General features: G+C 43.8%; 1 protein-coding gene across 7 annotated transcripts in view; it reads right to left on the bottom strand.

Annotated features, from left to right (window-relative positions):
* Positions 1-1,222: 1,222 nt before the first annotated feature.
* The window catches only part of pcdh19 (protocadherin 19), a 90,179-nt gene continuing 67,524 nt past the window's right edge, over positions 1,223-23,877 (bottom strand). For all 7 annotated transcript variants that reach the window (XM_021561495.2, XM_021561496.2, XM_021561499.2 and 4 more), the window contains exon 5: positions 1,223-4,018. In XM_021561495.2, coding sequence (XP_021417170.1) covers positions 3,429-4,018 — 590 coding nt within the window. In that variant the 3' untranslated portion in view covers positions 1,223-3,428. The remainder of the gene's footprint in view (positions 4,019-23,877) is intronic.

The following is a 23,877-nucleotide window of genomic DNA, read 5'->3' as shown; positions in this document are numbered from 1 at the left end:
GTGATATTTAAGAGAGGCTGGCCCAGTGCTCCGGTTGTTTTGAGGGATGTGGAGGATAAACACCTTTAGTTGTCGTGCCATTTTTGAGTTAAAAAACATTCCTTTGTCAGATTTCCTTGATTTTATTTTGCGGCACCTTTTGGGTTTGATTCGTGTCTTTAAGTTTGGTGTAGGTTGTAATTGTGTTTGTCTCTTCTTGGGGAAATTTAGTGGACACTCATGGTGGGTGTCTTTACATGCCAGTTCTTGATGCTGGTCAATTTTCAGTGGACACCCCCATGAGTGCTTTTCCGAACCCCTCCTTTCATTTTGGTTGTTTTCAGTGAATCTTTGTTAGTTCCCATTTCTGTTTGAGAGACACATTTTGGTTTTCTTACTGGGGAACGTAACAAAATGCGCGTTAAAATTATTTTAGAGCTTTAGTGCATCAAGGCAGCTAATCAATATGATTCATAAAGAGAAAATACTGCCAAAATGACACCTTCCTGGCTGTAAATGTGCATTGCTCCCTCACCTAATGTAAAAGGAATGGCAACGCAAGGCTTCACAGGCATCAAAATCTGTTTCATGATATCTAAAGAAGAGCTAGGGAATGTTCAATGCCTCTAAAATGGTATGCATCACCCACTCCTGCAAATGAAAAGGTCTCAGACATTAGAAATAGACACTTTGGCTGGAGCAGTCCCTAAAGACTTCCTTGCTTAGCCAGCTTGATGTGTAGTTACCGTCCATCACCTGATACTGGTGGCCCTTCCTCATTTATTTGCTCAAATTAGTCAATCGGGAGATTTAAAAATGATGTCACAGAGCACTTATAATGAGAGAGCAGCATCAGCACCTGCCTGGAATCCTAATTGCGCCTTGTGAGCGAGCCTGAACAGAAACTGTTCATTTCCATTTTATCATGATAGATTTAATAGTCATCACTCTATGCACCGTCATGCCATTTTCAAGGAAGCCTTCCAGACGATATTCAGATCACATTATAGATTTGAATGAATTATGGCAAGACAAAAGATAATTTAAAAATGGATAATTGCAATATGCTGGGTCGTGGTCATGCTCATTAATTTACAACAATGCACACACTCTCCTCTCTCTCTCTTTCTCCTCGTTTCAACGTGCATTTATTTCATTATGAGGTATTTGATGGTCATATCGAGGAGTATGTTATCGAAGATGACTTCCTCTCTCATACACTCAGGAAAACAAGGAAACAAAGTGGAGAACATTTAATAGTTTAATAATAAGCTGCTGTATACATTCAGTGATTATTCCGATGTTCATGTTGCCAAAAGCCATGGGTGAGACAAGCAAAAACATTCAGCTACAAGATCTATTTCATTGTATGTAATTTTGTCCTTTTTTTCATTTACAATTTTCCATGTTGTACATAGTTTAACTGTAAAGCAACTGAAAACCGCATTGCTGATTTGCAAGATGGTTCTTCGAAGAACTTAATTTCCTTTAAACATACGATTCCACCAAATCTGTTTGGTCATGACTGAAAGGTTTGTCTTGCTGTTCTTAAATATATTTTCAGACTCAATTCAAAGGAGATGATACATGATGGCACAGCAGTTGAGCAAAGCTTGTCTGCATACCTTCACCTTTAGTCTCTTACTTGAAGTGTTGACAGGGCCTATTCTCTGGTTCACATCACTAAGGCCAGTTCTGAGGTGAGGAACTAACAGGAAACCTTAGTCCAAAAACAGACACACAGAAATAGGTGGAATTATCTCACTAGCTTAAAAAACTAGCTTAACCATCTTCTTCTTACTTAAATATTAAGATTAAGCAATCTTTACGGTTTTGTTTGCTTCTTTTTTGGTTTATTTTGCTATCTCACTCTAAGCTCATTGAACTGACACACTACTATTGGTGCTGAAATTGCAATATTTTTTTTGTATTTTTACATTTTCTATTTGTCCACACAGAAACTTGATGGCACAAGAACTGACCAATAAGAAACTCTTTACAACAAGGTAGACTGCAAGTCAACAGTTGCCAGGGGTAACACAGTAAACAAAAACAAAAAACCAAGTTCATTTTTAAAAATAATCCATAATCATTGAAAAAATGCCAAATAAACAAAAGCCAGTTAATTTCAAGTATAACTTACTGATAAAATAACTACACGGAATTAAATATTCTCATTATACATTTTTAAATTATTTATAAAATATATTTTGGCATATGTTTTTTTGTTTTTGTTTGTGTAACAACGCTACTGTAGCTTCAGTTGAACACCAATGTTTATTTTTATTATTTTTTTACTCTTGAAACAAAACATTAAAGGGATTGTCACATAACAACAGGTTATTAAAAATGATAATAGTAAACCCTATACAGAGTTTCACATAGCAAGACGTGAGTGACGATCCCTTCTATCCTAGCCCCATAGTCAAAAGTCAGAAAAAGTACAAGACCAGAGCACAAAGTTCTAATTGTGCTCCACTGGCTACAATCAAGAATGGGCACAGGAGATTTCAAAAGCAATAAGTATTTTTTTATCTTCCTCATAGCTCAGTCGAAAGTCTGTCCCACTTCCCAGTGTTGGGAGTGCCTGGGCAGATAGCAAGAGTTCATTAAGCTCCATCAGTGATAAACCATAAATACTGTGCAGACCTCACAGTCTGGTGATACTGGGATGTCCTCCAGTGGGGGGGGGGGGGGGGGTGTATACAGAGAATACGGATTCTCTTATCAGACCGAGAAGAAAATGAGACTGGGAATGTGTTGCTTCCCTCTTCCGTCTTCACTACTGACCACTGTTCAAGATGCACATAGAGGCAATGGTTCACAGAAGAAGAATCAAGTGCATGTCTGTCTGTCTCCGTCTGTTGCACTGTGGGGAGCTTTACAAAGGAAACGAGGAGTCAATTTGGCAGCCGAGACAAAACCAAAGAAGGCAATCTCAGTTAGTGACGCAAAAACAGTCAAAAGGCATAAAGTTCTGTACTTTTTTTTATCCGTCACCGTAGGTGTCAGGTCCTCCTAAATCTGAACAGGGGAGAGGCAGAATCCGGCCGAAGGGGCAAGTCACACAGTCAACAGCAACCTGCCTGTCCACTGGCTGCAGAAAACGAACGGAAAACCAAACAAGAAAAGTACTGCGACTACAACAAAGCCACATCTACGGCCTTCACTTTTCTGGAGGAACACAACATGAAGCTCAGCATTTTCCAGTAATATTTCACATCTGGGCTTTGTCCTTAGTACTGTATACTACGCTCAAGTTGTGTCTTTCTCTCTCTCTCTCTCTTTCTTTCTTTCATCGGCTTGACTTTCACCTGCGTACACACAGCTATGGCGGAGTATGTGTGTATATATATATATATATATATATATGTGTGTTTGTTTACACTGTGTGTGTGTGGGTGTGTGTGTGTGTGTGTGTGTGTGTGAGTAAGCTCCCCTGAGGCCCGTTAGAGCACAATGTCCTTCAGGCGCTTGCTGCTGGGAGACTCCTTCTCAAGATGGCTGCCGTCATGGAGGAGAGTGTTGATCTCCCGGACGGCCGGCTCGCTGTCCTTCCCCTCGGGCTGCCGCAGCATGCTGTGGTTGGCAATGCGCTCGGCGCCACGGCACCTGAGCGTGTTGTAGCCGGATGGCACCTTGGCCAGCGGGCTCTTCAGGTGCACAGGGGAGGTGATGGGACTGGCTGCTTCGCGCCCGTTGCCCGCCTCACGCACGGCGCCGCCGTTGGCCTTGGGGCTGCACACCTGAGACTCCATCATTGTCCGCTTGTTGCCCTTTAGCTCACCCCGCTCGGGGTCTTCTGGGCCATCCTTGCCGAAGGTGGCAAAAGTCCTTTTGATGGTGCCGGTGCCACAGTCCTCGTAGTGGGGCACATCTACGGTGGTGGCCTCAATAGACAGGGCGATGACGTTGTTACGTGGGTGGCCATGCTCAGGTGACTTGCCGCGGGCCGGACCAGGCACACGGGGCATCCAGCAGCGGTCCGAATGGCCCAGGATACGACACTCTTCCTGGCAGTGGAAGCCTTCGCTGGGGTCTGCAGAGAGAGGGAAGAAGGGGGAGGGGGAAATAAAAGGGAATGGTTAGATTTGTCTGTTGAACTGGCCGATTTGCCAGGACTGTAACTCATTGACACTTTGCTTTCATGGATTTCACCATGCATTCTTTCAGGTCCTTTCATTTTATTTAACTTCATGTCAGATACTTTAAAAAAATTAAGCAAAGTTTGTTGGAACCCAAACATCCCCAGTTCATATTTTCTGTGGGTAATTTCTCTCTCATGTCTGGTGTTCTTGCCGTTTACACAAGACTACAAGACTTGCCGTTACTTCCTGACGAGATCTGCAAGTTTCAGGCACTTCTAATGCGTCAATTAAAGGACGCATTGTTAAATCAAAGTCCATTTCCAGCTCATGCATAATTGGGTTTTCTGTAGCAACACTTGATGAAAGCCAGGGTTTAAATATTACCACTAAGAGACACCAGCTGCGTTGCCATATCGCTGCCTAGTTCATCTAGCTCAGTCTGTCATCTGCCGCTGAGTTATAAATATCTAATGATGTTTTAATGCTGACAAAAAGTCTGTATTACTACATATCCTTTGTGTTGGAGGGAAGGGCTTTCAGGACGATGTTTGTATCATTAGAACAACAACAACAAGAGCCAAGCACTCTTTGTCAGGAACTGAAGAGCTGTCGTCCTCTTCTCTGCCTTTGTTATCTAAGTAAGAACTGTATTTAGGATTTTTATCCATAGGCCAGTCGAGTGAGTACTTGATGCTGAGGGCTTTGAATCCATACATATTTGATTATTGGCCATCTGGACTGATAACCTAACAAGGGCACATTCAAGATGCCCTCGTGTTTACGAATACCATCAAAGAGTGTTAGCCTCTCACCAAATCACACCCTCTCACAAAGCAGGCAAATAATGGCTTTATACAGACATATTGAACACAGGTCAAGGGCAAGTGTTGTCATGAGAATCAAAGGATGTCGCATTTGTGAAAAAAGACTGAATATAACATGAATAATATCTACAGTATACGGTAGCTACCATGTTACAGGCCAAATAGACAGTAATTTACCTTAACTATTCATCCTCCCGATTGGTCCTTGCCTCCTAGGGGCAAGGGGCCCTCCTCCCACAAGAGAGGCCCAAGGTGACAGGAAGGGATTGTGGGAAGGAATTGCCATCGACCCTCAGCACACCACACGTTTAGATCTGGCACTCGCAGCTTGACAGATCACCTAATTAAAATCACAAATTATCTGTTTTCTTCCCCTCTTTTCTGCACTCTGAGGGGCACCTCTGCTTTGGGTGTGCCAATCTATATTTAAAGATTGCCTTCCAGGGACAAGGCTGCCGAAGCTGTCTCCCTCATAAACTGTGATCTGATGAGACTGACACGACTGAATGACTGGCTGGGTTAGTGGGCCATTTGAACCATGCTATGGCTGATCTCAATATAGGATTATGGGGGTCGTTTATGACCAGGGACACTAGAGCTCAAGAGGCCAAACGGGTAGCCAGGACCATGGGTGACCAACGTCAATTCCATCATGAATGTTTCATGGGAGAGCTGTGCTAAAGGATTACCTTGAGCTTTGCTGTGTGTGTGTGTAGGTTTGTGTACCTTGACACATATTGACTGTGTCTGCGTACTCTGGCCACATCCTCCCTCACTCCCTTCCTCTCTTCATACGCACATCCATACCCGCTCCCGCCCACACATTTCGATGTGTACAGGGGAAAATTGTGAAATTAAAAAAGAATAGAAAATAAAGCTCTGGATCGACTGGTGGCTCAAGTGGCCAAAGTTTTGTCTGTAATTACCAGGGCCTGTGAACACACTCAAGTCCACATCTTGAAAGGGGATTTTCATCACCAATAGTCAATGTTATCACCATGGCAACAAGGGGTTGAGTTTTACCATTATCCATACTGCTCGTGGCAGAGACTGGTTATAGAACACCTGGCATCAAGAGACTGGTTATAGAACACCTGGCATCAAGAGACTGGTTAGAGAACACCTGGCATCAAGAGACTGGTTAGAGAACACCTGACATCAAGAGACTGGAAAGAGAACACCTGGCAACAAGAGACTGGTTAGAGAACACCTGGCATATTGCACAATCCCAATCTCCCCTTCAAAACTTCTGCTCTCTTATGAGGCTCTTCCTTCTTTTCCAGGGGACTTGGATTGATAGATTTGAAACTTGTTTTCCCGTAGCCTGACTGAATGGTCTCAGGACACAAAGAAGACATAATCAAACACTACGCTTTATACAGAGCCGTCCATGCAACAGCAGTGAATAAACCCCTTTTCTCACCCTCTTCCTTTAGAGGGATCTCCGGAGAGAGAGAGCGGTTCTGTTGTAACTGACATCGTTCTGAAAGCCTGAGCGCCATCAACAGAACATTCACATCCTGCCTCTGCTTAGAGGCTCACCACACAAGCAGATGTCGTTGTCAAAGGTCCCCTAGAAGACGACAGAACAACATTGAAAAGAAAGAAAAAGAAAGGAGAGCGACGGGCCATCGGTCAACCCCTGACAAAGCCCAATCTCTTACTGGGAAAAATCGAAAGAAGCTAAATCTAATGCTCACAAACAAAGCAATTAAAAGCTCTTTATAGCTCTGCCGAGGTCTGAAACACCACAAGCCAAGAGGAAGACCAAGAAGGAGGTACCCTCCTGCTGTGAATGCCTATTGAAAGTCATCAGGAAAATAAGCTTGCTAATCAGTTACGGGAAAAAGACTTAAAGTACAGAGCGGTTCTATATCAGTAGGAACATTTCCTAACTAGGATTTAATACCTATTAATTACTGAGGGCACTCCGTCGGGAGCCAGAAGCTCGCCTGTGTTTTTCAGTCATTCCAGATTTGAAATAGAAATAGAGTTAAATGGAGAGAATGGGAAAATAACAAAATCACAAGGATCCAAGTCCCTCACCACTGCTGACAAATCGGAAATGTTGTGCTTTTAATTCCGAATTGGGAGTTCCAAAAAGTATCAAAGGCTTTGGGGAGCACTTTAAATATGTATGTCCTTATGCACACGTCGACTGGTGTTGGCGATTAATAAATATTGCCACTTCAAATTCAATAGCCGTAATTTCCTGGTAGATATCGTTTTTGTTTTACCTGGAATAACATCAGTTTACATCAGCATGAAGAAGAGAGCTCACCTGTTCCCCCTCACTCCAGCATCCTCGGCTGTATTCAAGCACTAGTAGCCTCGCTCATTCAATCACCTCACTTCCTGTCCCCATCCTCATTCACGGGAAGGAGTTACAACCTTAGGTCTCGACAGATAGGAAATCAGCGAGTGGCTCTATGAGCCTTGCACAGCAATCCCTCAGTTTACTGTTGCTAGTCGTCTTTAACGATCCTCCCTAGTCACACACCTGGAGGGGCTATTTGTTTGTGGCTAATGTAGCAAAAGTGAGAGAATCATCTGAATCGGTGAACGGCTAAGGATGAAATATCCTAACAGTGAAGACATAAGGGAAGTATTTACATCACATGGAGAAAAGACTCTACCCCCTAAACTCGTCCTGTTTGGCAGGGTAATGTGGTCTCACTTGAGAAACAAACACTGTTTTCCCTCCAAAAAGTTCAACAAGAGATCCTCCAGGTTCAAAACAGTGATGTAATCCTACAACATGAGGGGGAGGAAGGCAGAGTAATGTCCTAACTAGAAAGCCAGTGGTGACTTGATGCAAACCCAGATTCTGGAGACTACGCACACTCTGTTTCTATTGGAGGGCTTAATTGCGGCCATAGGGCTGTGAGATCTTCTGTATGACACCATTCAGTCAGTTTGGGTTTGCTGAACGATGAGCCCTAAAAGGAATTTAGAGCAGTAAGATTCTATAAAAAGTAGTATTAGAAAAAGGTGGATGAGGATATATGCTTCAAGATAATTGGATATACTAATAGTCTCCCTATGGGTAAGACCGCTTTATTTAGCAATGATTAGAGCAATTTATAATGATTACAATAACCCAATAATACCGTGGCAACACTTTATGCTGACCCAAAATAAAGGAAATCATCAGACGATATCATGTCCAAATCATTCATCAGACGCTACTCTGGCAAACTCATAATTTGGGGATATTTTCAACTTTTCATTTATTTCGCCCTCAAAAAGCTTTACTTTCTACTGTCAGTCTGTGGTTGTTGTTTCACCCCCATGCCATCGTTGATATTGCTGTCTGTGTCCAATTGCTGAAACAATGCATTTGAAGATTATCTTTGCGAGAGGACAAAATAATAGTCTCTGAGAGAGCGAAAGAGCAAACCGCCAAGGTTGCCATTTAGTTTTCTCTCTTTCACATCGCTGCATGAGTGGTGCTGGTTGTGGCTGACTGGTATGAAATGAGAATGAAATCAACAGAGCAGTTATCCACCCGCTGACCCCTTTAAGGACAAGGCTGGTGGCGGGACGCCTCTCCCCCTCCATGTCTGTCTGTCTGTCTGTCTGTCTGTCTGTCTGTCTCTGTCTGTCTCTGTCTGTCTCTGTCTGTCTCTGTCTGTCTGTCATTACTCCTCATGCACCACAAACCAAGCCCCTGCGTTCCTGCACTCGAAGTGCCAGTCCCTATCTGTGACAGTGGAATTGCTGTTTTCTAATTGCTCTCCATATTAATTTTCCATTCTACCAGCCAAACACTAAATTATCAAGATTACATCTAAATTGTTGCCGCAGCCTCTCAATGCTCAACCGCTAATGCAGAAGCTCCCTCAGCAGACAAATTAGAGAGAGGAATTTCAGAAACAGGGAACTAGTGGAATTGAGTGTCTGTGTGGTTGGTTGGTGCTGGAGCTGAATTTGAATTCTCAGGCAACCCTGGACTGTGCTGAAAACCTTGGTTGTGTTCATTAGGCACAAAAACGGAAGAAAATGGTACCCCAATCAGCACAACCCTGATTAACTTGGTCGTGGCTTACCTAGACACAGTGGGTCAGGGCCTTTACAGGTTTGTCTGCTTTAGCTAGCGGTATCGCTATCTGGTCTGCTTTAGCTAGTGCTAGGGCTAACTCTATTTTCCATCCTATCACTGGGCTTGAGCGGGGCCTGCCAGTGAGGCAGCCTCCCCCACTACTACCCACCAGGGAGTCCAAGCGCTGCTGTCAACCCAGCCAGCCAATTCAGTCGGCCGGTGCCATTAATCAGCCGCGAGCCCTGGCTCTTGCAGGAGCGCAAGATGGAGTGTGATGGTCTTGTTTTTACAAACAGTGGAGGGGCACCCTTACCGCGCCGCACAAGCCCATCATTCTCCCAGCACCGTCACAGAAGCCGAGGCCTATCCCTCCACTCATTCCTCTCCCTCCACTGCCTCCTACTCCCAACAGCATCTGGTTCACTCTACTCCGTCCTCCTCCTCCTCCCATCCATGAGTCCATCTCTCCTCCCCATGCTCTGTTTTCCCTCCTTCCTCTCTCCTCCTTCCTCTCCTCGTCTCTTGTCTTCTCTCTTGTCTCACATACAGCACATCGCTTTTAATAAATCTGCCCTTCTTCCCAAAAATCTCTCCTTTTTTGTTATCTGTATCTGACCCCTCCAAACTTCCTCCTCCTTTCATCCTCTTTTCCATCAGTCAGATTATTAATTATGGAGGAAATTAGAGTCGCTGGGAAGCCATGTTAAGACTGTCGTACGGATTGGGAACCATGAGAGCGGGGTTTCATGCAGCCCTAGCTGGTTCCATTTTGGAGCATTAGTACCAGTCAATTTATCAAGGAAGTGATTTGCTACCTAGTCTGCCGAGCGGACGGGTAAGTGTGTCTGACAGGCCAGTCTCTTCCGTGAAGGCCCCGGGTGCGGTTTGTCGGCGACTAACGCAAGCTGACAGGTTAACTTATATCTCCGGTCAACACCAACAACCACCACCACGGCCGTTGCCTATTTCTTTTACAAGTAGTGTTTTCATTAATTATTTTGAACGCCACACGGTAAATCATGCCAAATTCCAGAGGAGCATTTTTCCTCTAACCATCCCCTGCCTCCTCTCCTCTCCATTTTCCCCCTCCCTTTTCATTCTGCTGCTCCATCAACCCCCAGCGCGTGTGCATTCCATCACAGGTTCCCCCTGTTTTAAAGAATGAATCTCCAAACCGGTGTTGACAAACAATGCAGTGGCTTCTAAATTGGTACAAACAGCATCTGTTTAACAGCTGTGTAACTGCGATGGGGAGAGAAGAGAGAGGGAGAAAAAAAGCAAAAGCATTTGCTGTTTTTATAAATCACTTTGTCATCACTGCCTACTGCACTGTTTTGTTCAAAGGCAGAAGCGGCGAGCCAATGGACTGCTTGATATAGTGGTAACGAGCACGAGCTCGTTGTCATGATGACATACGTGCGGTGGGCTGGTGGGATGGTTTTTCCACGCGCCCTGTCTGGCGACTAATTCTAATTTGCTGGGAGGCACATTTCCACACCCTATCATACAGTGTTTTATATATACCCCCGGAGCCAGCGATGGCATTTTTGTACAGGCTTCTGTGACCTCTAGTTGCCATTGATGGTTATATCTCCTACACTCTTAGAAAAAAAGGTTCTAAAATGGTTCTTCGGCTGTCCCCATAGGAGAACCCTTTGAAGAAACCTTTTGGTTCCAGGTAGAATCCTATTGGGTTCCATGTTTTACATGGAACACAAAATAGTTCTACCTGGAACCAAAAAGGGTTCTCCTATGGGGACAGCCGAAGAACCATTTTAGAACCTTTTTTTCTAAGAATGTAGGAGATATAACCATCAATGGCAACTAGAGGTCACAGAAGCCTGTACAAAAATGCCATCTCTAGCTCCGGGGGCTCAGCCTTTACTGGGAACGTGGAATATGGAGATAGAAGGAGGTAGGGGACACTCAGAGGGGCAGGTTTCAAAGTGATCATGACTGATCTGGTGTGATGTAGGCGACTTGGATCAGTACGTTGTAATAATTCATGCGATGAGGGGGGTTAATACGCTGCGTGAGCAGCCCGGGGCTCTGATTCGACAACAGCCCATCTCGACTGGATCTTAAACAGGCGTACATGCATGGAGAGTTAAGCTAAGATGAGTTGAGCTGGGCTGAACCAGGACAAACTGGGCTAAGAGGGTAGTGGAGGACTCCACACACACATAGCCAGGTCAGGCCAACCTATCAGAGCCTTAACTGTATAGCATCATGGGCGACCAGCTCATTAGATGCAGAAGAAGCCATTGTAGTGGTGCTCCCCCACTAAAGTTGGCCTCCTAATGGCAGACCCTCAACGTAACCTGGCTCACTGCAGGCCCACAACAACAGTGGCACGCACCCCCAGAACACAAATGTCCTCTCCATAATGGCATCGGCAGCGGCAGGAAGGACATCTTTAAATACACTATATCAAATGTCGCATTTCTGCTGTGTTTAAGCTTGACCGAGCTAGCGAGCTAATTTGCTTTAGCAAAAACCCTTGAGTCTGAGAGAGGGAACGAGGAGGGACAAACGCAGACAGTAAATTACATCTGTGGTGGGGAGACAAGGAAGAGCTGGGCTTTTGGGGTTGAGGGATGGAGAGGGAAGAGTAGGGTGAGGCAGGAGGATGTTAACCGATCGGCAGTGTAGGCAGGATGAAATGATCTGTGAGAAAAGAACAGGAAAAGCTGAGGTCCTGAGGTTTTCTACTCATCTCCAGGGAGACACTTATTGGACAGCTTTCAAATTAGTCTATTTGTGGAGTTTGTAGAACCAGAGTTGGAATATATTAGAATAGTATTTTCAGGAATACTATTGCAACAAAGGACAACGTCGATGTGTAACGTGCTGCACATGCTACTTAACACTTCTATTTTATTGAGATGATTTCAGTATTGCAATACACGTTCATGCCCTATCACAATCTAACACATGACCAAATAATGTTGAGGGGAATGGATGTGCGATTGGGCAATGACAGACAACATATTCCAATATACCTCAGGTCAATGCACTTTACACATAGAAACTCCACTCTCACCCTAGTGCTACCATAAAGCAAACCTTACATTTTGTATTTTATTGTGTGGTGTTTTATTTGCTCAGGAAACCCAACACAATAGCTCAGTACCCATCAGACTATGAACCCACCTGGACATCCGGCAGCCTGAGCTCAACAAATCAATGTGTCTTTCTCTAAACAGCTGGGCCCAGCACACCGAGGCATAGAATACACTAACATCTCCAGAATCCTTGGCTTCATCCCAAATGGCACCCTTTTCCATAGAAAATGCACTACTTTTGACCAAGAGCTCTATGGCTCTGCTTATGGGCCCTGGTCAAACATTGTGCACTAAACAGGGAGTAGGGCCCAATTTAGGACTCATCCCATCTCCGTCTCTTCCCAGCGAGACTCGGCACTGCTTGAACAGAGGCCCCTTACATAATTAATGTAATGTGCCATCTCATTCAGTCATGTTCACTCTGTGTCAGCCGGGACTATGTGTTTTATATTCCGTTTTATCTCTCAGCAGAAAGACACACGAGCATTCTCTCTCCCCCTCTCTCTCTCTCTCTCTCTCTCTCTCTCACGCACTCCCTTCCTGTATCTCTCTCTCTCTTTCTCCTGTTATTATTTCTTACATTGTCTCCATATCTTTCCATATCCCTTTTTCCTGCTCACTTGAACAATCTATGGAAGTAGGACAACGTGGGGGGCTGCCGAGTGTGCTGGGCTGATTTGGCTGTGCATGCAGAAAACACTGCTAAGCAGGAATGGCCCCCTGGGGAGAGGCTAGCAGTCCAGTAGAGAAGCTTGATAAGAGAGAGACCTAGTCAGCCAGCTCTGCCTGGCGCGGGTCAACCTAACTTTCACAGCACCGGTTCAATGGACCAACCCCTAGGAAAGGTAAAGTCCTGGGGAATTTTTATGAGAGGAAAACAGAAGGAATAAGAAACTATTACCATTGTCGCCGCGGCAACGGAAGCAGCAGTCCCTGCCATCCCCCACACCTTAGTATTACATACAGACACATTGAGACTAATGTTGCACAGGGGCTTGTTGTGATTTTCTCCAGCCACAAAAGGCCCTTTTTGTTTGGTGTCTGGAGAACTGCTGTTTCTATCCGAGGGTCTCCATTATTCATAGCTGAGAGGGGCCTCGCTGTGATGGCACATAATAGCACTGAGCCCATGGCAACACCACTCAGTATTTTCTAGCAGTTCTCTAGTCACTGCCACTACAGCGTAGAGGGGTCTCTACCATTTCTCTTGCCACTGCCACTACAGTGTAGAGGGGGGTCTCTACCATTTCTCTTGTCACTGCCACTACAGCATAGAGGGGTCTCTACCATTTCTCTAGCCACTGCCACTACAGCATAGAGGGGTCTCTACCATTTCTCTAGCCACTGCCACCAGAGTGGAGAGGGAGTCTCTACCATTTCTCTAGCCACTACAGCGGAGAGGGGTCTCTAATATTTCTCTATTCACTACAGTGGAGAGGGGGTCTCTAATATTTCTCTATTCACTACAGTGGAGAGGGGGTCTCTAACATTTCTCTAGCCACTACAGTGGAGAGGGGGTCTCTAACATTTCTCTAGCCACTACAGTGGAGAGGGGGTCTCTAACATTTCTCTAGCCACTACAGTGGGGAGGGGTCTCTAACATTTCTCTAGCCACTACAGTGGAGAGGGGGTCTCTAACATTTCTCTAGCCACTACAGTGGAGAGGGGGTCTCTAACATTTCTCTAGCCACTACAGTGGAGAGGGGATCTCTAACATTTCTCTAGCCACTACCGTGGAGAGGGGGTCTCTAACATTTCTCTAGCCACTACAGTGGAGAGGGGTTCTCTAACATTTCTCTAGCCACTACAGTGGAGAGGGGGTTTCTAACATTTCTCTAGCCACTACAGTGGAGAGGGGTTCTCTAACATTCCTCTAGCCACTACAGTGGAGAGGGGGTTGTCACCAGTACAGACAGACAGAGAGTGAGGGAAGAAATTGAAAAAAAGGAGGAAAGGAAGGGAGATTTACAGTACAGTTAAATGGAACCTGACTATGGCGTAAGGGGGGGGGGGGGGGGGGGGTACAGTACAGTTACATGCACACAATAATTTTGTGAATCTTCCTATTAATATTTGTTTGTTAAAAACATTTACATGCTTTGCAGGAATAACGACTTCCCTAATAATCCTGTTTACACTCAAATCAATCAAAATAAATGTTCTACCACAGCAACCATGCTATTTTTGGGAAGCCTATTTGATTCTGAGTTCGGACATATAAAGTTGGTATGTGAAAACTATTTCTAAGGTGCATACTTTCCGTTTTTCCAAACTCACTTCGCTTGTGCCTAAGAGGGAGGCTGGCACTACCGGTGCTAGCACATGCACAGATCAAATACCCACGCCTATTAAACTGTTTACATGTCCTAATCATTTGAAAGATTGCTTAGAAAAGTAGATGTTTCATCGGCGTATGCTTCCTTTGATTTTGACCTTGGCCGATTTAAGATAAACAGAGTAAAGTGTTTACATGACTATTGCATTATCTGCCTACTGCCATAATCAGTTTAAAATCAAATTATTAGTGTGCTTGTAAATAGGGTTGCACATTTTGGGGAATATTCAGAGGTGGAAACTTTCTGTGGGAATTAACGGGAATATATGGGAATTAACAGAAGAATTTGCTAATTAATATTAATACCATTTAAATGTAAATGTTTTTTGCATTGGATATACAGTGCCTTGCGAAAGTATTCGGTCCCCTTGAACTTTGCGACCTTTTGCCACATTTCAGGCTTCAAACTTAAAGATATAAAACTGTATTTTTTTGTGAAGAATCAACAACAAGTGGGACACAATCATGAAGTGGAATGACATTTATTGGATATTTCAAACTTTTTTAACAAATCAAAAACTGAAAAATTGGGCTTGCAAAATTATTCAGCCCCTTTACTTTCAGTGCAGCAAACTCTCTCCAGAAGTTCAGTGAGGATCTCTGAATGATCCAATGTTGACCTAAATGACTAATGATGATAAATACAATCCACCTGTGTGTAATCAAGACTCCTTATAAATGCACCTGCCCTGAGGTCCGTTAAAAGCGCAGAGAGCATCATGAAGAACAAGGAACACACCAGGCAGGTCCGAGATACTGTTGTGAAGAAGTTTAAAGCCGGATTTGGATACAAAAAGATTTCCCAAGCTTTAAACATCCCAAGGAGCACTGTGCAAGCGATAATATTGAAATGGAAGGAGTATCAGACCACTGCAAATCTACCAAGACCTGGCCGTCCCTCTAAACTTTCAGCTCATACAAGGAGAAGACTGATCAGAGATGCAGCCAAGAGGCCCATGATCACTCATGATGGACTGCAGGCCCATGATGAACTGCAGAGATCTACAGCTGAGGTGGGAGACTCTGTCCATAGGACAACAATCAGTCGTATATTGCACAAATCTGGCCTTTATGGAAGAGTGGCAAGAAGAAAGACATTTCTTAAAGATATCCATAAAAAGTGTTGTTTAAAGTTTGCCACAAGCCACCTGGGAGACACACCAAACATGTGGAAGAAGGTGCTCTGGTCAGATGAAACCAAAATTGAACTTTTTGGCAACAATACAAAACGTTATGTTTGGCGTAAAAGCAACACAGCTGAACACACCATCCCCACTGTCAAACATGGTGGTGGCAGCATCATGGTTTGGGCCTGCTTTTCTTCAGCAGGGACAGGGAAGATGGTTAAAATTGATGGGAAGATGGATGGAGCCAAATACAGGACCATTCTGGAAGAAAACCTGATGGAGTCTGCAAAAGACCTGAGACTGGGACGGAGATTTGTCTTCCAACAAGACAATGATCCAAAACATAAAGCAAAATCTACAATGGAATGGTTCAAAAATAAACATATCCAGGTGTTAGAATGGCCAAGTCAAAGTCCAGACCTGAATCCAATCAAGAATCTGTGGAAAGAACTGAAAACTGCTGTTCACAAATGCTCTCCATCCAACCTCACTGAGCTCGAGCTGTTTTGCAAGGAGGAATGGGAAAACATTTCAGTCTCTCGATGTGCAAAACTGATAGAGACATACCCCAAGCGACTTACAGCTGTAATCGCAGCAAAAGGTGGCGCTACAAAGTATTAACTTAAGGGGGCTGAATAATTTTGCACGCCCAATTTTTCAGTTTTTGATTTGTTAAAAAAGTTTGAAATATCCAATAAATGTCGTTCCACTTAATGATTGTGTCCCACTTGTTGTTGATTCTTCACAAAAAAATACAGTTTTATATCTTTATGTTTGAAGCCTGAAATGTGGCAAAAGGTCGCAAAGTTCAAGGGGGCCGAATACTTTCGCAAGGCACTGTATTTACCATATCATATCATTTTGACCGGGTCTCTCTTGGAAAAGAGATGTTATATTAATGGAGAACAACCTGTATAAATAACAGTACAAAAATAAAATAAAATAATATGGAGACAAACACTTGACCTTATCATAAATATACATTATTGCAAATGATTAAATCCTTCCAATAGAAATGTAAAAAACAATTTAGTTATGAATTTAACTTTAATTAAATGAGTTGACTCTTCACATGGGATGATTTCATTGAACAACAAAAGGGAATATTTAATGATCCCAATGATCCATCGCATCTCCCAAAAACTTTTTCAACATACATCTGTTAAACGATAGTCTAGATACTAAAGCTTTGGTTGTCTTCCTCTCAGGCTTCCATGTCTTCTCCCTGGACCTCCTCAATGTCCACCTCTTGAACATCAGACTCTGAGGCCTCATCTTCACTGTCACTTTCCAACCTTGTTGAGGATGGCTTTTTGCCAGGCTCAAAAAGCCTCAAATTTGCCCGGAAGGCCACCAATCTTCAACCCTTGTATTAGTCAGCCTGTTGCGTGCTTTGGAAATTTACCGAAAAGTTTCCGACCCTTTGCAACCCTACTTGTAAACATACTCATTGACATTAAATGCCATATCTGTGGCAAGGGAGCAAGAACTCAGCTTGGCTCAGCCCCTATGCCAGCTGGAATACCCCTTGTAGGGATGGATCACACACATAACAAGGTTTGTAGGTTGGTCGTGGAGGTGGGGACGGGAGGGCCCAGACATGTCCTCAAGGACACCCATGTCAGAAGGAACTCCTCGTGTGGCGGGATATTAAATAAGACATCTACTGTGAGTGCCGAATGATATCAGTGTCCATGGTAACTAGACTTATTAGGTTGTTTTTGATCTCTTTGTGATGCTAATGAGAGCTGACCTGGGAGAAGGTGTACGTCCCAAATCACACTCTAATCCAGACATAGTGCACTACTTTTGACCAGAGCCCTATGGGTCAAAAGTAGTGCACTATATAGGTAATAGGGTGCCATTTGGGACGCAGTCAAGGAAGTACAATATTCCCATTATAGTAATGTGTGTTATTAATATGGCCTGGTGAAAACTAAGGGGCTTGAGACCCCTAATGTATATATGGCGGCTCGTGTGTCTGGAGCAGTTCATTGTCTGGGGTTTGGCGGTGGCCGGTCGGTCTCTCTCTCTGCTGTTTATGTGTAGCCCTGAGTTTTAATAGAGAATGCATGAGAACAAGCCAGCGCATCATTAAAAAAAGCAATTTTGAAGCTTTCCTGTCTGCCATTAAATTTAACGGCTAACCTCTCCCATTACTTTTTATCCTCCTTTTTAAAGGGGTGGAAGAGGAGGAAGAGCCGAAAATGATAATTGGCTCACCAAGAAGAATGAAGTGATTGAATGGAATTCCTTCCTTTATGAGATAGAAAAAAATAACCCACATACAAAGGGAAAGCTATTCGATTGGCATACCCAGAATGCACTTGGGGTTGTTGTTCTCTTATTTTTCTCTTAGACCTCATGGAGGAATGGAGGTTGCGTAAACTCAGAGTGGCTGGAGAGGAGGCATGTGCACATGATGGTCTGGGCAGTGTGTGTGTGTGTGGTGGAAGTAGAGTCGTCAGCATCAGCAGGCTCCTAGTTTATTAGTATTGGCCACAGGCCTTCTGGCATGGTTGGAGAGGTGAGGAAGGCTACAGGAGTCCACAGGCTGTTTACTGATCCCCTCCCTCCCTTTAATCTTTCATCAATAGCTGATCATCTGGACCCTGGCTGGTCAACAGGTAGGCTTTGGCTGCAGTCATTCTGTACCAAGGGGAAGTCCCTCCCTCAACCTCAAAATTATACCCTGTTCAAAATGGCTGGATTTCATTTCAATACCGTGATCATCATAGGGGACAACCAAGGGGCCCCCGACACTAATCAGTGAGGCCGAGACAGAGAAAAGAGGTTTGGTTTACTTCTTCTCAACCTGTGGAACCTGAAATCCATGAAAATACTTAATTATGCATGTTTTATAGGTGTTCTGGCACAGCTGGCGGGGTAGTGTTTCTGCTCAGATAAAAGGGGGTCTGCATTCCAAATGACTGAACGTTAAAGACTAAATCAATCGGCGCTCAATATACATGAAGCAGAGTGAGAGATATGGAAATGCCAGATGCCCAGGGCAGTAATCTTTTGTCACCACCTTAATTACCACAGAAGAAAGAGGAAGTGGCGTCTTCGCCGTAACAAATTCCATATATGTAATGTCGTCAAAGGGGTTGAAATGCGAGGGGAGGAAAATTTAAAAGCAGCATAAAAGGTGACAAAAACACTGAAAGACATCAACAACACAGAGACACATCAACAACACTGAGACACATCAACAACACTGGGAGAGACACATCAATAACACTGAGACACATCAACAACACTGGGAGAGACACATCAATAACACTGAGAGACACAACAACACAGAGACACATCAACAACACTGAGACACATCAACAACACTGGGAGACACACATCAACAACACTGAGAGACACAACAACACTGAGAGACACATCAACAACACAGAGACACGTCAACAACACTGAGACACATCAACAACACTGAGACACATCAACAACACTGGGAGACACACATCAACAACACTGGGAGACACACATCAACAACACTGGGAGACACACATCAACAACCCTGGGAGACGCATCAACAACCCTGAGACACAACACTGAGACACACATCAACAACACCCCTTCACTTTATCCACATTTTTACAGTATTATTCTAAAATGGATGAAACTTTTTCCCCCTCATCAATCTACACACAATAACGAGAAAGCAAAAAAAATATATATTTTTTTTATTTTGCAAATGTATTAAAAATACAATGTAATAAATGTAATATCACATTTACAAGAATATTCAGATCCTTTACTCAGTACTTTGTTGAAGCACCTTTGGCAGCGATTACAGCCTCGAGTCTTCTTTGGTATGACGCTACAAGCTTGGCACACCTGTATTCGGGGAGTTCCTCTCATTCTTTTCTGCAGATCCTCTCAAGCTCTATCAGGTTGGATTGGGAGTGCTGCTGCACAGCTATTTTCAGGTCTGTCCAGACCTTAAATCGGATTCAAGTCCGGGCTCTGGCTGGGCCACTCAAGGACATTCAGACTAGTCCCGAATCTACTCCTGCGTTGTCTTCGCTGTGTGCTTAGGGTCATTGTCCTGTTGGAAGGTGAACCTTCAACCCAGTCTGAGGTCCTGAGCACTCTGGGGTCCTGAGCACTCTGGAGCAGGTTTTCATCAAGGCATCAATGCATTGTCAACTGTGGGACCTTATATAGACAGGTGTGTGCCTTTGCAAATCATGTCCAATAAATTGAATTTACCACAGGTGGTTTCCAATCAATTTGTAGAAACATCTCAAGGATGATCAATGGAAACAGGATGCACCTGAGCTCAATTTCAAGTCTCATAGGAAAGGGTTTAAATACTCGTTGTAAATAAGTTATTTCAGTTTTTAATTGTTACATTTTTTTCAAACATTTCTAAAAACCTGTTCTCACTTTGTCATTATGAAGTATTGTGTGTCGGTTGATGAGGACGTTTCTTTCATTTAATCAATTTTAGAATAAGGCTGTAACGTAACAAAATGTGGAAAAATTCAGAATGCACTTTAAATGAGGAGGAGAGAAGCCTTCTATCTGTCAGGAAGTGTGAGAGAGGGTTAAAAGCAGAACACACATTGTATCAGTGGAGAGATGCGTCTCTCTCTCTCTGTCTCTCTCATTCTCTCTCTCTCTCTCTCTCTCTTTCTAGCTCTCCTCACCTCCTCTCCCCAGCTGCAGTGATAAATGTCTCTTTGTATTCTGGACAGAAAACTGCAGTGTTACAATGTACTTGTCAGAAGACAGCTGATTTTCTCTCCCTTAAACAGAGTCCAGTATATGCTTTATCTTTCCCTTTGGTGGAGGCATGAGATAAAAGAAACATCTATTGCCAAGAACTGTAATGCCCAGAAAATCTCCCCCCATTCCTTGCATGTGTGTGTGTATGTGTGTGTGCATGCATCCATGTGTGCTTGCATCTGGTTTGTGTATGCTTCTCTGTTTTACGATGTGTGTTGTAACGGTTTTGACTTGAGGTTATTATTTATAGGGGTGCCAGGTAGGTTGTGCCTGTGTGTGTATGCGTGTGTATGTGTGTGCAAGCATATTATGTGCTTGCCTGTAGTATGCATGTCTGTGAGAGTGGCATATTCATTCATTGTGGCTGCATGGCTGTTCATATCTTTGTGCCTATACCCTACTGACATTCTGACTGTAGTACTGTAAAGTGTTCCTAAATGGAAGTCTGCAGTGTAGCTAATGGAGTTGATTAGAGCTGGCTCATTGCAAGGTAACTCCTAGAGGGAGCGCATACAGGCTCGTCTGATAGCCAAGGATCCCTGTAATACGAGGCCCAGCTTTGCTTTGGCAGCCCGCACACACACAAGCACATATACACACACACAAAGCCTCTCCCAACGCTATCTGGCTTGCTCGGTTATTGCAACACACACAGCTCCCACTAGTAGAGTTCCACATCGTCATCATCAATATACATACAAAGCATGTGCCCTCAGGAAAAGTCTAAGATTAAGATTACATAGGGTGTCCAATCAAAAACTCATCTTTTGACCAATGGGTAAAATACTATGTAAATTGTATAGATACTCCGCTATGAAAACCAATGGTCAAAACCTCATGTCTCTATCATAATCTGTTCAAATGTTATTGGTGTTTTTACCCTTGTAGGATGGCCAGAATTATGGTGACTAAATCAATGGAGGGCAGAGAAGAAAATGTGTCATAAATCAGGACCGTAGCATTGTGTCAGCTAGGCTGGATGCTGAGTGACACTTAAGGCTAACTGAGAGGCACACTGTTTAACTCAACATGTTTTTTTTTTTTTTTTTTACATTGTGTTCAGTTTGGGTCATGTTAGTCTTTTTGTGACCCGCGGAGTCAACTTTGCAGATGAACACCAGAGCATGTGAAATCCTAAAGAAAGCTGGACCGCTCTGTTAAACAGAGGTCTGTGATTTTTATGGGATGCATTAGGTGGCGAAATCAGACTTTAAAAAAAAATGATGATATATATGTTAGAGAAAGACCCCACTGAACGTTCTAAAAATGAAGAATCCTATTTTTCTTGGTAAACTGTATTTTATAACAAGTAAAATGTCATCACCAAAGTGCGCTTTCATTCACTCTGTACAGACACCATAGATTACATGGTATTTCAATCAAGCCAATATATAATCATACCATTTCCAATGTGTTTTGATTAGTGATCCAGCACATAAGCAAAGCTTCCAGTAGTGGTTGAGACCTATAGATCTGGAATTTAATGAGCAGAGGTGTTCGGATCATCTCCACTGGGCTCGGCCCCTGGTTCCAGCCGATGGTCCCCTGGCCGTTATTTAGTATGTGATTAGGATACAGAGAGGGATGACTTAGAGATGGCTAGGGTCATCCCTAGCCTCCCTACAGATCTCTACCCCCTGAGCCTTTTTACCGGTGAGGGGTGTGTTGGAATGGAGATGGGGCTGTGCCAAACCCAAAGGAGGATTCTGGAGGTACTAGGAGGATAGGAGTAAGGGGTAGAGGGGGAGTGGGGACTACTTAGTGCTTCCACAGACTTCCACAGCCCATAAACACCAAATCAATCAGAACCACAATAGCCTGGCAGACTGGAGACGGCTAGCACGAGGCCCGGGCTTGGCTACTCATATTTCAGTCTGTTTTCTCTCTCCTCCACCCACAGTCCCCTCCTATCTAGCTTTATCGCTCTACCCTCCTCTCTCTCATTAACCTTTTAAACACACACACACACACACACACACACTCATTTGCTCGATCCAGCACACAGATGCAGACACACAGATATACACACACACACATGCATATGGACACAATCTCCAGACACACAACCTCCAGACACAATCTCTCTCTCTACCTTTCTCTTTCACACACACACACACACACACACACACACACACACACACACACACACACATACACACACACACGTGCATACACAGACACACACACACACAAACACACAGATTTGAAATTCAGGTGCTGTAATACTACTCTCTCCACTCCCTGTCAACTCCAGACACATGACATGTCCTTAATCTCTCCCCCTCTGTTCAGTACCTGATCCCTGATCCCCCTGTACTGTTCTGCTGCCCAGCTCAGGCCTCCTCCATCAACTACTCGCTACGTGTTTGACAAACAATTGTGATTCCACTTGGTTTGCAAGGACATTATTAACACATCTAGCCTAGCATGCCTAGTAACTACCGGGGGTCATGAATAAGCAATGGAAAGAAGTATCCAAGATAACTATTTTCTGTCTGTCTGTCTGTCTGTCTGTCTGTCTGTCTGTCTGTCTGTCTGTCTGTCTGTCTGTCTGTCTGTCTGTCTGTCTGTCTGTCTGTCTGTCTGTCTGTCTGTCTGTCTGTCTGTCTGTCTGTCTGTCTGTCTGTCTGTCTGTCTGTCTGTCTGTCTCTCTCTCAAATGAATACCAGGGATTGTGTAGAAAATGAGCTGTCAGTGGAGGAGATGCATCAGGCTCATTGGAGGAGCCCTAGGAAATAATGAAGCGCTCCTCCGTTTCTCCCTGATACCTTCAATATGCTCATGACAAGTGCATGTGAGATAAGCAGTCGTCCCTCTCGAGCTGATTAAATACTTTGGATGTATTGTGGAAGGCTGGAACGTTAAGGGAATGTTAGGCGAAGGTTCAGGGGACATTTTTTTATTTTTTTTATTTCACCTTTATTTAACCAGGTAGGCTAGTTGAGAACAAGTTCTCATTTACAACTGCGACCTGGCCTAGATAAAGCAAAGCAGTGAGACACAAACTACAAACTACACATGGAGTAAAACAAACATACAGTCAATAATACAGTATAAACAAATCTATATACGATGTGAGCAAATGAGGTGAGATAAGGGAGGTAAAGGCAAAAAAAGGCCATGGTGGCAAAGTAAATACAATATAGCAAGTAAAACACTGGAATGGTAGATTTGCAGTGGAAGAATGTGAAAAGTAGAAATAAAAATAATGGGGTGCAAAGGAGCAAAATAAATAAATAAATAAAATAAATACAGTAGGGAAAGAGGTAGTTGTTTGGGCTAAATTATAGGTGGGCTATGTACAGGTGCAGTAATCTGTGAGCTGCTCTGACAGTTGGTGCTTAAAGCTAGTGAGATAGTGACATTGATACAACGTTAGAGCGATGTTGTCTTGTGAGTCACAGGATGGAGAGGAGGGAAGGCGGGAGATATATTTTGTGTGTGTGCGTGGTGCAAAGCAAGCAGCAGCCATGTTAGGGGTAGAGAGAGAGGAGAGGAGAGGGCCTCAAGCCTGAGTGGAAGACACGCATTTGACCATCTTCTCATGCTCTCACGGCACACCTCTTAAATCTCACACGTTGAAAAGTACTGTGTTTATTTTTCTAGTTAGTCCACTGTATAGTCAGGGCATTAACTTTTCAACTGTGCTCCAAATCTTTTTGAAATCAGAGGATCTG

Source organism: Oncorhynchus mykiss, chromosome 14 (genome assembly GCF_013265735.2).
Source record: "Oncorhynchus mykiss isolate Arlee chromosome 14, USDA_OmykA_1.1, whole genome shotgun sequence".
In the NCBI taxonomy this organism is placed as follows: domain Eukaryota; kingdom Metazoa; phylum Chordata; class Actinopteri; order Salmoniformes; family Salmonidae; genus Oncorhynchus; species Oncorhynchus mykiss.
The sequence above is the reverse complement of the archived record's forward strand: the minus strand, read 5'-3'. Positions and strand labels throughout refer to the sequence as shown.